General features: G+C 47.3%; 1 protein-coding gene across 3 annotated transcripts in view; it reads right to left on the reverse strand.

The window, feature by feature from the left end:
• Positions 1-14,298, reverse strand: part of Dpysl5 (dihydropyrimidinase like 5) — an 83,322-nt gene that overhangs the window by 39,783 nt on the left and 29,241 nt on the right. For 2 of the 3 annotated variants that reach the window (XM_040271469.2, XM_005322555.5), the window contains exon 2: positions 8,234-8,498. In XM_040271469.2, the coding sequence (XP_040127403.1) occupies positions 8,234-8,494 (261 nt within the window). In that variant the 5' untranslated portion in view covers positions 8,495-8,498. Of the gene's footprint in view, positions 1-8,233; positions 8,499-12,977; positions 13,095-14,298 lie in introns of those variants that run through there. The other variant, XM_078029513.1, reaches the window with a different exon arrangement.

Here is a 14,298-nt window from a genome sequence, read left to right on the forward strand (position 1 = left end):
TTTGATGCTTAACAGTTTAATATGTATGCTCAGGAGGAAACTGCACAAATGGCTTTTTAAAAGGTCTGTCTTTGATCAATATGATCCATTTATTTATTTTTAAAAATTCATATAATGCTTAGTAAGTACTAAGTACTAGTTTGAGTTCTCTACAAATAGCGGCTCAATGAATCCACAGAAAGCGCCGTTATAGTCTCCATTTTCCAGATAAGGAAATGGAGGTCCAGGAGACATTAACTTGCCCATATCACACACCTAGTTAAGTGGAGCTGAAATTCGGTTCCGGCAGCCTGTCCAGGGCTCATTCTAACCATCAGGCTGAGCTGACAGCGAATGCATGGATGTCTACCATATACACAGACTATACCATCTGTGTGTCTGTGGGGACTCACATATAAATCGTGGTCTCGGCCCCTTGGAGTCTTCACCCTCACCTCGAGACAAACTTAACATGGGAAACAATCTGAAAGCCCCGGGGTGACACATGACTTCAGCTGGTGAGAAGCAAGATGCTAGGGCTGAATCTGCCAAAGAAGTGCAACAAGAGTGACTGAGCTTGGAAGGAGGGGTTCTGTGGACAGGTGGGGAGGGGATGCTCACAGGGGCAGGCTGAGAAAACCATCTCCCTGATGAACGGCACAGGCAGAGAGCAGCTGGCTGTGAGGGATGCCTGGCCAGGACAAAGTCAGATCAGGAGTTGCCCAGGTCGAGGGTCCAGAAATTCACCCTTGATGTCTTAGATAACAGAGAATCATTGCAGGTGCTCAGGTGGGGACATGGTACAAAGCAGAGAGAGCTGTGAGGTGACAGTGGCTAAGGTGATTTTTTATTTTAAAAATGGAATCTTAAACAGATTTAAATAGTTACAGCAAAATTGGTGAGCAGAGGCATATCAGGGCAAAATGTCTATAGGGTGGCCATGTTAGTACATGTGGCCCCTGGTGGCAGAAAGGCTTCTAAGATGACTCCCATGACGGCCACCTCGACAGTCCTTCCTGTTGAGTGGGGAAGGGACCCAGTGAATAAGATGTGAAACCCAACCTATGAAAAGGTCATGTTGTGTGGCACACACAGTGATTTCAAATAAGGGAGCTGACCCTCAGTGGGCCTAAACTAGTCATGGGAGCTCACACAGGGAAGGGGCTCTTTGTTTTTTTTAATCTTTTTTAAATATTTATTTTTCAGTCTTAGGTGGACACAATGTCTTTATTTTATTTTTATGTGGTGCTAAGAATCGAACCAAGTGCCTCACGCATGCTAGGTGAGCGCGCTACCACTTGAGACACATCCCCAGCCCGAAGGGGCTCTTCTTGCTGAGAGAGATTCCAGCCAGGGGCTTGATGTGGGAGAGGGATTCAGGGTGAGAGCATCAGGTGATGGCTTTATGATGGAGGTGGCACATGGCATGGCCTGCTGGCCTCCTCTAGAATCTGAGATCCGTTCTTGACTGACAGCCATCAAGGAAATGGGCATCTCAGGCCCCGAACTCCACCACCACATAAGCTTGGGAGGGGACCCTGAACTCTGGATGAGAATGAAGCCCAGTGACACCCCGATGTCCCATGTGGGGACAGCGAACTCAGTCACACCATGCCCAGACTTCAGACTACAGAACTATGAGCTAATAAATGGGTATTTTAAATAGCTAAATTTTCAGTATTTAGTTATACAGAAGAAAACTAACACACACCCTGCAAGTGGACCAGACAACACAGGGAAGGGTAGAAGGGACGTTTCCCCCTTGGGGAGGGAAAGCCAAGTCATGAAGCACTCATAGCACTCTCTGGTGGGACTGTGGGTGACTCGGAGAAGACAGTGATCCTAACCAGCACGGCCAGTGGCAGAGGAGTAGAGTGAGCAGAAAGGATGTGATAGCAGCTGAACCGGGAAAACAAGCTGGGAGGTGAGGACAAATGTCCAGAGAAGACCCACCAGGGTGTACGGCCAGGGACCCAGGCAGCATGGGCACAGATGGGTGGTAGATCAATTTCACTGTGGAGCCAAAGTGGGCAGATTTTTTCTCAAGGAACTCAAGAAACTGGAAGACAGGCCTGGGGTGGAAGTAGGCAGACCCCAATATTTATTCTACGTCTGATCAAGCACTCTGAAGTATTTGTCACACACCACCTCGTTAATCCTCACAATCACCATTTATCAAAGGTCCTGTTCTGAGGCACCAACTGCGATGTTAGCCCTGCAGGGGGAAATGCTGCTTCTCAAAGCCACCATCTTGGTGGGCAAGCAGTTTGTCAGCCTCTGCCTGAGAGGTCTCAGTTTCTTGACACCCTCCTCTGGTCCAGGCAAGTTTAGAGTCATATTGGGTGAAGGAAAGTATTTGTATACAGCCAGCCAAGAGGTCACAGGCTGACTAATGGAATGACTATCCAGTCAGTTCTGGGGTTTCAGGAGACCTTGAATGGACTGGTGAAAGAATTAGTCTTATACTGAGAAACCTGCATTCGGGTCCAGCTGTGTTTGGGACTGGGGGCAATGCATTCATTTTCTCTGGGCCTCCTATCAATGGGAGGATGGGTTCATGATTTCTTTCTTTTTTTTTAATATTTATTTTTTGGTTAGACACAATACCTTTTTTTTTTTTAATTTATTTTTATGTGGTGTTGGGCCTCACTCATGCTAGGCGAGCATTCTACGGCTGAGCCACAACCCCAGCCCTGGGTTCATGATTTCTAAGGTCCCTTCCAACATTATAGAATAATGAAGGAATATGTGAACTTGGGAACACCAATCAATAAATAAGACCACATAAGCATGGGTCACCATAGGCTGGAAAACACAGCAGAGTTTCAAGACTAAAAAGATATTCTGACCAGAATTAAATAGAGTCAAAGAAAAAGAAGAAAGGACATGAGCAGCATTTAAAGGTTAAAGCCAAATTTCAAAGGCAAGAGTAGTGTGCCCAATGGATGGATGGGATCCTTCGTAAGGATGCTGGCAGGGCTGCACACCAAAGGGAGTTCGTGTTTACATCTATTTATGTGGCACATCTCAGGATTCCACCACAGAGGCTCCTCTGCAGTGGGAGAGGAAAGGGAGAGCCAAAATCCTCGGCTGGGGTGGGACCCAGCACGTCATTCTAGTCTATGCCACTGAACGTCCACCAGGCCAATCCCGTGCTGAACAAGCATTCTTCTGCTTTGGATTTGGCTTCCTCTATAAGTTGACTGTAAGATCTCCTACTGGTGCTGATTTTTTAGTTCCTGGAAGGCTGTCTGTCTCTACGACGTACAACCCCTGGCAAGACTAGATAGAGGTTGTCTCTGGCCCTCCAGGAAGTGGGCCAACCCCAGTCAATCTTCCACTTGATGACACCTCTACCACTGCCAACTTCTCTCACCATGATGAACCCATGGGGGTATGGATAGAAGGGCAAACGTCATGCCAGGGACACTTGGCAAGCCTAAGGGATCTAGGCCCTAGGCTGGGGTTTGGGTCTTGGAGTGTGAATGAAAAGAGAGAAGCAAATAAGACAGGCAAAGGTCAGGCAAGGCCTATACTTTCAAAGGAGATTCAGGTGTCAGTCTTGGCATATAAGGTGAGGGTCAGATGGGCACCATAGTACAGCCAGGTTGTTGGGCCATTCCAAACACCAAGAAATCTTCTGAATAATCTTCTGGCCAGTGATCAGAATCACCAGAGATGCTTTAAAAAATATTTATGGGGGAGGAGGCAGGCCTAGAGACATGGATTTAATTGGTCTGGGCTGGGGCCTGACACTGACATCTCTTAAAAATCCCCCAAGTGGTTCTAATGTAATTTGCTTCCAAGGGTTGAAAACCATTGGCCCAACTGTGGTTCTTAAAATATTTTTGGAGGAGAGGGAGGCAGGGAAGGGATGCAGAATTTTTTCAGTTGTCTATGGCTGCTCCTTCTCTACCGGCTTAGTGAAGGGGCTAGTGTCTCTAGCTGAAAGGACTGATTCTGTATTTCCACCTGGACATGAGAACCCCTGGTCGAGAGCCCATATGAACATTCTTTGTGATGCAATATTAAATATGTACAAAAGAATAAATGTTAACTTCTATGTAGGTCAAGTCCCCACAACCTGACTGTAATTCCAGACCTTTACCAACACAGGTGGGTCACTGGATCCCCTCAGTACCCCTCTCCTTGTCTCCCCACAGTTTCTTTCTAGAAGAGAGTCTGTATTATCAGCAAGCAGGTGGTCCTGGCACCTCCCGGTAAACACTGCTTCTGGCCTTGGAGGACGAGGTCTGCAGGTTAGAGGGGAAGAGGGCGGTGGTGCCTGGGGCAGGGCGGACGATCAAGTGACCAGGCTGTGAGCAGGGGAGCCAGGCAGAGCCTGTCGCAGCCTCAGAGGCTGCTGCGGCGTGGAAGGCGTTTGCTAAAGTGCTGGCGAGAAATCCCTTCAGGCTGAGTACAATGGAGACCCAGATGTTCCGGGCAAAGCCAGGCTCTCAACTGTTTTGTTTTTCCAGCCCTGGCTGCTGCTGCCAAATCCACAAGTAGGCGAAAGCTGAGGGGGTTCAAGGCTCAAGACCCGGAGGATCTGTCTGATAAGCACAAAAAGACGAGATGTGATCCCTCCATCTCTCTTGGCTAATCGCTCAGTGAGCTCTTCCTTGGGATCATTCTTCTATTATAATAATATGCTTCAAGTGAGCCAGACTTTCTTGGTGTGAGCTGAATAGGTTGGTGGCGGTCTATCAGGGCACATGGCCTCTGCACAAGTGCCAAGGTGGAGTGAATAATTAAACCCACACGTCCCTGTCAGCCAGTGTTCTAACAGGAGAGCATTTTCTCTTCCCAGGAAATTTTCAGGAACCAGAGGAAATGGGAAGACAAAATGTTGAGCGGTAGGAGCAGCCATGTGAGAGTGGAGGGCAGAAGGGTGCAAGGGCAGGAATCCTTCTTGGAGGCCTGAGGAGGACTCTGGGCAGGTCTACTAAAGGGGTCCAGGAGGCTAGCTCAGGGGCTGGGCAACAGGAAGGCTGGGGCGTAAAGACACATGCAATCTTGCTGAGGGGATGGATATAATAGAGTCTGTTTAGGTGACACCACCAATCAGGTGGCTTGGTGGGGGTCGTCTATGGTCTAAATTCAGCACAACTGGTGCCTGATATGAAGGCACCCCGAACCTGCAGAAACTGGAAGGTCTGGAGCCTTTAATCACACAGGGTCCTTCAGATGTTTTCTGGAGGAAGCCAACCCCAGTAACAGTGGAGAAGCCTGTAAAAGATCAAGAGTTACCCTCCATTTTGCACAAAGATTCGTGTGCAGAGCTCTTCTTTGGCTCTGAAGAGCTGAAGGCTCTCAGGGGAAAACCTGTAACTCCTGGCTAATGAGGCTCTGGCAGATGACAATGTGGAAAATAAGACTGAGAGGGCCAGGCTGCCCTCCATGAGGCCGGCAGACAGCACAGGGACAGCATGGCATCTGGCCCTGAACTAAAGGTCCCCCAAAGCAGGAACACTAACCATTTTTTGGTACAAGGCCTCAGCATACCACCCCAGCATAGACTGGTGTCACTCACTATCAGAGGCATGTCAATGTGAAATACTGTGGCCTTTCTTTCATACTGCGGGGAGCATACACTGTCACAGTTTGGAAAACTGTTTGGCAGTATCCACTGAAGCTGAACATTTTGTGTCATATTTTGACCTGTTAATTCCACTCCTAGGAAAATGCCCAACAAATTGTGCACATACATGTTTGCCAAAGATGTATACAAAATGTTCATACCACGATGTCTTAACCTCAAACCAGCAAGGACCTAAATGCCCAGTGACAACAGAATGGGTAAGTACATGTAGTCTGTCACACAGTGGAATACTACACAGCAACGAGAGTGAAAGAACCACAAGCAACACACACACACACAACAACATGGGTGAATCTGAGCAAAAGAAGTCAATGCAAAGGCACACCTGGCTTGATTTCATTCACATAAAGTAATGATATTCCAAACCAATCTGTAATGAATGCACTAAAAATCCCTGGCTCTTACAATTTAGATGGGTGTATATGTGAATTAGATTTAAAAAACTTATGGTATTTTAAAAATACTACAGTATTCTGATTATAGTTAGAATAGTGGTTATCCTTGGTGGGGACCAGTGACGGGAAGGGGCTTCTGGATGCTAATAACATTTGGTTAATCGACAGGGAGCTGGTTACAAGGGTGTGTTCAGTTTTGATAATTCTGTATATTTAATATCTGTGCACTTCTCCATATGCAGGCTACATTTCAACAAAAATGACATCAAAAATAACCACAAATAAAACTGTCCTGTCCTGTCCTGTCCTGCCCTGGTGCATAGGACGGCAAGCTGGATAGGTTTACTCACTTTAAAAAGGTACTGATTACCACCTGGGTACCATGCAAGAGGACCCCAGTTTATGAGGATGGGGTTACCCACTTCATTAGCAAGACATCACCTGCAGAGTCCAAGGGAGTTCTCAGAGGAGAGAAGAAGGATCTTCCCTCCGCCTGACTTCCCTGGGCTTGACAAGAGAGGGCAGGTGTGCTCTCGGAGGCCAGGGAATGTCCTTACCCCAACTCAGATTGGTTCCTGGCTATTGGGTCCTGACTCATCACAGCTCAACCTTCCAAGGGTCTATTCTGCAGATCCTGGATGGGGCAAGAACGGTTCTTACCTCAGGGAGACTGTCAGGCCACCTACCTGGGGCAGACGGGTCCATAGGGGCCAGCCTCTCCTATAGTACAGACCCAGCCAGACTCCTCAAGGGTGGCCTTGAGGGGCCTCATCAGCTGCTGCCTAGCATCAGGAACACCTGAGCCCCCAAGAAATGAATCCCAGGGGGAAATCCCTGAGCACAGGGGAAGGGTTCTCTGACAACGCCCCTAACCCCAGATAGAGTACTAGTAGGATTTTAGGTTGTAAGGCCCCGGGGGGTGGGGGTTTGAGGCTGTCAGCCTATCTAGGACCAAGAACTGGTGAATTCCTCTCACCCAGGGAGCATTAGAGGCCAAGCCCACTGTAAATAGTCAGCATAAGGAACTGCTGCCAGGGTCAGAGACTGGCGCCCTTGAGATTCTGATTCAGTTCTGTATTTGAAAACAACTTCCTAGATGTATCTGACGCCCCCTGGGTGTAGAGAGCCATCTGGATATGCAGCATTTGCCCATTCATTCTACAAATATTCACGGGCAGCTAGGCTCCAGGTCAGTGCGGGCTCCAGGAAAGCTGAGGAATGCAGAGGCTTTGCCCTGCATGTTCCCGATGTCTGATGTCCAGGAAGAGGCTGGAATGTGACAGATCATTATGATGAAGAGGAATGACATCAATGATAGGTTTGGAGCACAGAGAAAGAATGAAAGAACCCATCTGTGTGGCTCCTGATTCCTATGTTTCACAGGCTTGAATTTTTGTCCTCTGCATTCAGGAACATACAGTAGCTCAGACCCAGCCCAATTAAATATTGTTCCTGATAACTCACACTAAAAAGAGAACAATCGGTATTTTTTAAGTCATTTATACAAACTACAAACAAGCTAGGAGAGAAAACAGAAGATAATTATGGCTTTTTCACGATTTCTGCTATCAAAACCAACTAGAGAGGTGACTTATAATCTGTCACACTTTGGGGATTCAATTTAGCTTATCAAGCATAAACAAGTCCACCAAGCCAACTCTTCCCTCCTACACAATAATAAACACAGCTGATCCTCTTCTTTCTCTAGTTCTGTATAACATGACATAAAAATATAAAAATAACTGGGTGCACGCCTGTCTGTAATCCTAGCTATTTGGGAGGCTGAGGCAGGAGGACTGCAAGTTTAAGGCCAGCCTCAGCAACTTAGTGAGATCCTCTTATGAAATAAAATTTAAAAAGGGTTGGGGGGGGTTGTAGCTCAGAGCTAGAGCACTTGCCTAGCATGCATGAGGCCCTGGGTTCAATTCCCAGTGTTGTGAAAAAAAAAATTTTTTTAAATATATGAAAATACAATCAGTTCCTGGCCTGGGTACATGGGTAAGTAATGCAATCAACAAACAGGTTTAAATTCTGTCTTTTAAACTGTCTGAGACAAGTAGGTGGAAATCCCTACCCTAGTTGCCATAAAAGCCCCTGGAGACACCCTTCTTCTGGTAGCAACAGAGTGGGAGCATCCACTCTTGGGTTCTGTTCCCACTGAGTGACTGAGACTCAAGGCCAAATGGTATCAGGGTTTCATCTGGAGCAGCCCCAGGAGCAGAATAAAGAAGCCACTTTTGGCAAACAGGAGCATTACCTTGGTCCCATGGTAGAAGTCATCCACGCAGGTGGCATTCATGAAGGTCTGGTGGAAGTGGGTGCTGGTGTCGATGCCTCCAGGGATCACCAGTTTCCCAGTGGCGTCAATCACCTTGGCCCCTCCGGGGATCATCAGCTCTCGGCCCACCTGCTGGATGATGCCATTCTCAATGTAGACATCGGCCTCGTGGGTGCAGTCATCATTCACCACCTTGCCTCCCTTGATGAGAATACGCACGCTGGCTGAATTGGCAAGCATGTTCCTGTGGAAGGTGACAGGGGAACCAGTCAAGGTCAAAGTTCCTTTCACAGTCACTAAGGCCCACTCCTTCCTAGCCACACTTCAGTCACCCCTTCCTAGAGCCAAACTCTGTGGTCAAGGTGAGCAGAAATGGGGAGAAAGTTACTCTTGAGCCTCAGAAAACTGGTCCTACAGCCAACTGGGGGTCATGAGCCTCCCAATGACCTCACAATGGAACTCATGACACAGTGGCAGTAAAGAGGAAGCTGGGGCCCACAAAAATACCCTTTTTACCTTCCAGAAATGCTGTGAGAGTTCTAAAGCACTTTCATATCTACTATCTCATTTTAGCTCCCCAATAACTCCAGGAGTCGCATTTTACAGATGAGAAAGTCAAAGTGCCAAGGACTTTATGTCTACCAAGTAGCCAAGCCAACGAGCAGGTCTTACATGACCAGTGTCTCTACTATGCTCCGTGGTGTCCCGAGACGTCAGAGGCTCCTGGGGCGAGTCTCAGCCAGATCCTCCAGCCCTCCCAGCTGCCTAATTCATAGCATTCTTCAGGTGGACCCTCTCCGTTCACGCCTCAGGGTGGGCCTCCAGAAGGCTGCCCTCCCCCATGGGGCTGCATGGTCAGCTCTTCTGAGAGCTGTTGAAAACACCTGTGGCCAAGCCCCACCCCCAGAGATTTGGGGGTTGAATGAAGGCCACTTTTATACCCAGCAAACTTCTCATTCTTTAGGACTCAATTCAACCGTCTCTTCTTCTAAGCAGCTTTCACGGATTCTCTGGGTCTTCGGGGGATTAAATGCTTCTACAGCTCTGGATTCTGTCCCCACCAAGTGACTGAGACCCTCAAGACCACATGGTATCGGTGACCTTTGCCTTCACCTCCTCTTCATCCCCAGCCTCTCTTAGAGGACACCTGAAACTGGTGAATAATCGAATGAATAACCTCATCTTCTTGTTGCACTCTGACACAACCAAAATGTTAAGGCACTGAGTAGGCCGATTCCATATTTGTCTCCTGGGCTATTTGGCATCTCTGTCTAGGATAAATGGTCAACTTCTTGAATACAACAAATAACTGTGAACATATTGTCTCTCATTCTCGTCACTTCATTTTGTCTTCCACCAGGCAAGTGTCCAGGATGAAGAGGCCTGAGGACCTGTGGAAGGGACTCCTCTTGAAAGGGGACACATCATCTCTCTGCTCTCTGCTCTTGGCCTGCTCTCCTGGACACAGTTGGCTTAAGCAGTTGGCTTATTCTTTTGCCAAGTGGGCCAGGCTGGAGCGCCTGGAATCTCAACACCAAGAAGCTTTCAGGGCCCTCCGAGCCTTGAGCACCAGGTGCTCCTGCAGTTCACACAGGCTGGCCCTTGGGGCCCTGCGCGGGGGAGCGCTGGGAAACAAGATAGGTAGCTGGGAGTGACAGTGGTACCCTATGAACACCTGCTCTTTGCAAGCTATCATTCTGACCTCCGGGGAGAAGAGATCTGCTCCCTGGTGTGGAAGGGCAGAGAGGCCATGGGAGGAGTTGAGCTGGAGAGACTGGGAAGAATTGGGATGACCACAGCCACAATTCTGTTTATTGGTGGAAACTGGGCATATTTCTGAGGATCTTTCGTCTCATGATCTGAAAACCAGAGACTTAATTTCAGAAGCAATAATTTTGAAATGGTTGGGTTCTCAGATGATGGACAAAGCTACTCTGACCAAATCTCTCTCCCTCTCCCTCTCCCTCTCAGTTATTCCAAAGCCATGCTCAGGTGTGACTATGAAAACACAGGTCCAAGTTCTCAGTTTGCATCACAAGAGGGGAGTGATGATAGTGGCAGGGGTTGCTGAAAGAGGACACACATCTGATCCTCTGTGCAAATATGAATCCTTACATTTCCAGAACAGTTTCAGGGTAAAAGGAGCATAGTTCTTAAGTCCCTGTTGGAAATAACAACATTGGTTTGCTTCCATTTCACAGCACATGCCTGGTGCAGAACCAGGAAGTGTGTGGTATAGTAATGACTGAGTTTTGCTACTCCAATCAAAGCCAAGGGCATCATCTTCAAGAGAAGCAAGAGCAATGGCTCTCAATACCACACACCCAGCACTACACATGCATTTTATCTACACAGCAATTCTACAAAATGGGAACAAGGGAGGGGGGTAAATGTTCGCATCATTAGAGGAGCAGGAAACAGAATTTGAAAAGTAATAGGAAACAAGAGCCAACTAAGGGTCACACAACTCCAGGAGGGGGTGTGGGCTTCAGACCAGGTCTGTCTGGCTGCAAAGGAAGTTGGAAGTGTGAACTCTGCATAAAAGAGGCGGGGGTGATTGTTATGGTCTTCATAAGTTACTATTTTTTTTTTTAAAGAGAGAGAGAGAATTTTTCAATATTTATTTTTTAGTTCTCGGCGGACACAACATCTTTGTTTGTATGTGGTACTGAGGATCGAACCCGAGCCGCACACATGCCAGGTGAGCGCACTACCGCTTGAGCCACATCCCCAGCCCATAAGTTCCTATGTTTTCAAAAATTTATATAATAAACTTGGGTTAGTCTGAGCATTTATGTTAAAGAGCTTTTCCCTTTTTTAAGCTAAATAGAATCCAGAAGGAATCCAATGGCCTTCACTCAGGTCCACCGGGTGCCGTCCCTTCTGCCACATCCTTTCTGGGAGGAGACAGAGCTGCTCCACCAGTCCCAGCACTTACTCCCCTTCTCTTGGCCCTTGGACTGCCACCACCTGTTCCAGCTCCTGCCGGAAATCTCAGAAGGTTAGCCTGGCGCAGAAGAGGGTCGGTTCCCCTAAAGAATAGAGGAAAGTTCTGGGACCTCCCTGGCCCAGGGATCCCATTCCCACAGGCTTGGACTAGTCCTAGAAATCCAGGCTGGACTGCACTCCTGTAACTAGTGCAGAGGTAACTCATCTCAAAGCAGAGAGGACCTTATGAATAATGTTAACTTATGGTCATTAAGCACCTCCTATTCATGAGACCTTTCACTAAGCCCATATATGCACTATCTTATTTAATCCTTACAATGCCCCGGACAGCACCATGACCACTCCATTTTTTTACCAAGAGGATGCTGAGGCTTAGGAAAGTTAAGAAACTTCCTTAAGATAAAGTTTATAAGAGCAGAGATGGAAAGAGAGTTTGTCTTTGGAGCAGTTAAGGGATGAAGGTTTGTCTCTCCTCATCCCCAAATTCATATGCTGAATATCCCTAACCTCCAGTGCAGTTGGCTACATTTGGAGATGCAGCCCTTAAGGAATTTAAGGTTAAATGAATCTAAGGGTGGGGCCCTGATCTGATGTGAGTAGTGACCTTGGAGGAGGCGACATTGGAGTATCCTCTCTCTTTCTCCATGAATGTGAACAGAAGAAAGGTCATCTGAGGACACAGTCATCTACCAGTCAGGAGGACAGTCCTCACCAGAAATGGACCCTTAGGCTTCTAGCCTTCAGACTGTGAGAAAACATTTCTGTTCAGCCACCTTGTCTATGGCATTCTGTCATCCAGCTCTACAGATGAACACAAGTGCCTACACTCTTAGCTTTGAACCATGCTGCCAGTATGGAAGTGGGGTCACTCAGTCCCCAGATCTTCAGCTACCCAGTAGAAACACTTCAGTGTAAATCATAACCCACCCTGGAGGCCTGACTGAACCTGGCATGGTGAGCTCTACCCTTGCCTCCTGGGCCACTTCTAGTTACAGGGAATGATGTGGCCTGCTGTCATCAGAACCACCTGTTCAACTTGTCCGGTTCACCCAAGCCTTGGGACCCTCTAGGCCTGCGCTGGCTTATGTGGATAATATTGTAGCACAATTGCTTAACATATTCCCTACCTATGTGCATTTGGAGAATAGCTTTTGAAAATGAACATTTGTGTATGGTATAATAGTTCATAACTTCATTCCTTTCCACTGGAGACAACTCTGGCAAAAACACAGGCTCTGCTCTCAAGAAACTCAGCCTACTGGGGGAGAGAGGCAACTGCTTCACTAAGGGATTGAAGGATGAGCCGGACACTAACTAATTTGGCAGGTGTTGATTTAAAATGGAGTCTTTCCCTCCAGAGATCAGAGCCGGCAAGGGTGACACCAGCAGTTCCGTGGTCATCAATTCTCCCACACATTTCTACATTTCCAAGTTATGCCCAACCCCTTCCAATCCCCTCTACCTGTTGACTGTTGACCTTCATTCTGCTGCTCCCTACCTCCCCCTGTAACCTCATTAGCTCCTCCTCTCTGTTAGTCTTTGCTAAACTACACAAAGGAAATGTCCCTGGCATCTCTCTCTGCAGCATATATGTGGTCTGTGCATGGAGCTGGGGGTGTCTGGGTGGGGTGGGTACTCTGCACCTCTCAGGAGAGTCCCCACAAAGGGAAGGATTTCAGGGCAATTGTAACATTGGCTCTTAAACACTAAAGACCACCGGCTGCCTTTCTCCCTCTGCTCTGATGGAGGCCATGTATCCAGAGAACACTCTTACCAGAGGTTGTGGTCAGAAGGAAATAGAAGCTCTCCAGAAGGTCAGTAGCAGATTTACCAATTTATGATGCTTCAAGCCACCTGGTTTATTCTAAATTGCAGTAACTGTGAAGACAGAGCCAGCCATCTGGCCCACTGGGTCACTGCATGCTATGAACACATGTTTGTGCCCTTCCCCCACCCCATGCCCTGAATCCCTAATCCCCAGTGTGATGGTTCTTAGAGGCAGGGCCTTTGGGAGTAATTAGATCATGTGGGTGGAGCCTCATGAATGGGATTAGTGCCCTTATTAGAAGAGACAGAAGAGATCTCTCTCTGCCGCATGAAGAAACAACAAGAGATCTGTCCCTTAGCCAGGAAAAGAACCCTCACCAGGAACCAAATCAGCAGGAACCTTGACCTTCCAGTCTTCAAAACTGTGAGGGAATGAATGTTTGTGGTTTAAGTCACCCAGTCTATGCTATTTTTGTTACAGCAGCCAAATGCACCAAGATATTACACTAGACAGAAACGAACATTATAATCAAATCATCACTAAGGAACAACTGGGCCTTAAAATAAATGTCACTTCCATTAAAGACGTCTGGCTATATCACACATGCCCATATGTTTAACAAAAAATTTTAATCATTCAGCTATTTTGTCTATGCAAACAAAAGAATCCAGAACACATGTCTATCCTCTCAGACAGAAATGATGAAAAATGTTTGATAGTTAAAGCTATAAGAATAAGTCAGAAGTAAGGAATTCTAGCACTGTGCAGATTCATCCAGTTTGCCCTAACTTTCCCTCCAGTCCCCAGATTTTATCAACAGTGACCTTGAACTGAAGGGCAGTAGTCCAGGACTAGCAGGGTGGTGGTACACGGCAGATACAGGGACCTGAAGGATTTTACAATTTATTCAAGGAAGCAATGATGCCTTCCATGGCAAGATGGTGGGTATCTTTGCTATGCCAAGATTTATCCAACCGTACACAGCTTGCATCCCATGATTTCCCAGTTCTGTGGCATAGTGTTCTTATGCTCCTGAACCAGTTACGGTTCAGAGTGAAGGTGATGTGCGATGCTGAAACTGGGATTTCCAGGTGGGGACAACACTATAACCAGGTCTTTTATGAAAGAGCCTCTTCATGTTTAAAATAGTAACACTCTTTTGCCATCAACAACAACTTTGCTAGATAACAAATCCCAGCTCCCCAACCCTTTTTAACTGCCTTGGAGCTGTTCCCATGCAGAGAACAGCACAGGGAGCATCGTGCTGAGGGGACAGTCAAGGTTATGCCGGCTACCGCTGTTTGCCCATGACAAGCGAACACCCTAC

This window comes from Ictidomys tridecemlineatus, chromosome 12 (assembly GCF_052094955.1).
Source record: "Ictidomys tridecemlineatus isolate mIctTri1 chromosome 12, mIctTri1.hap1, whole genome shotgun sequence".
NCBI classification, from domain to species: Eukaryota; Metazoa; Chordata; class Mammalia; order Rodentia; family Sciuridae; genus Ictidomys; species Ictidomys tridecemlineatus.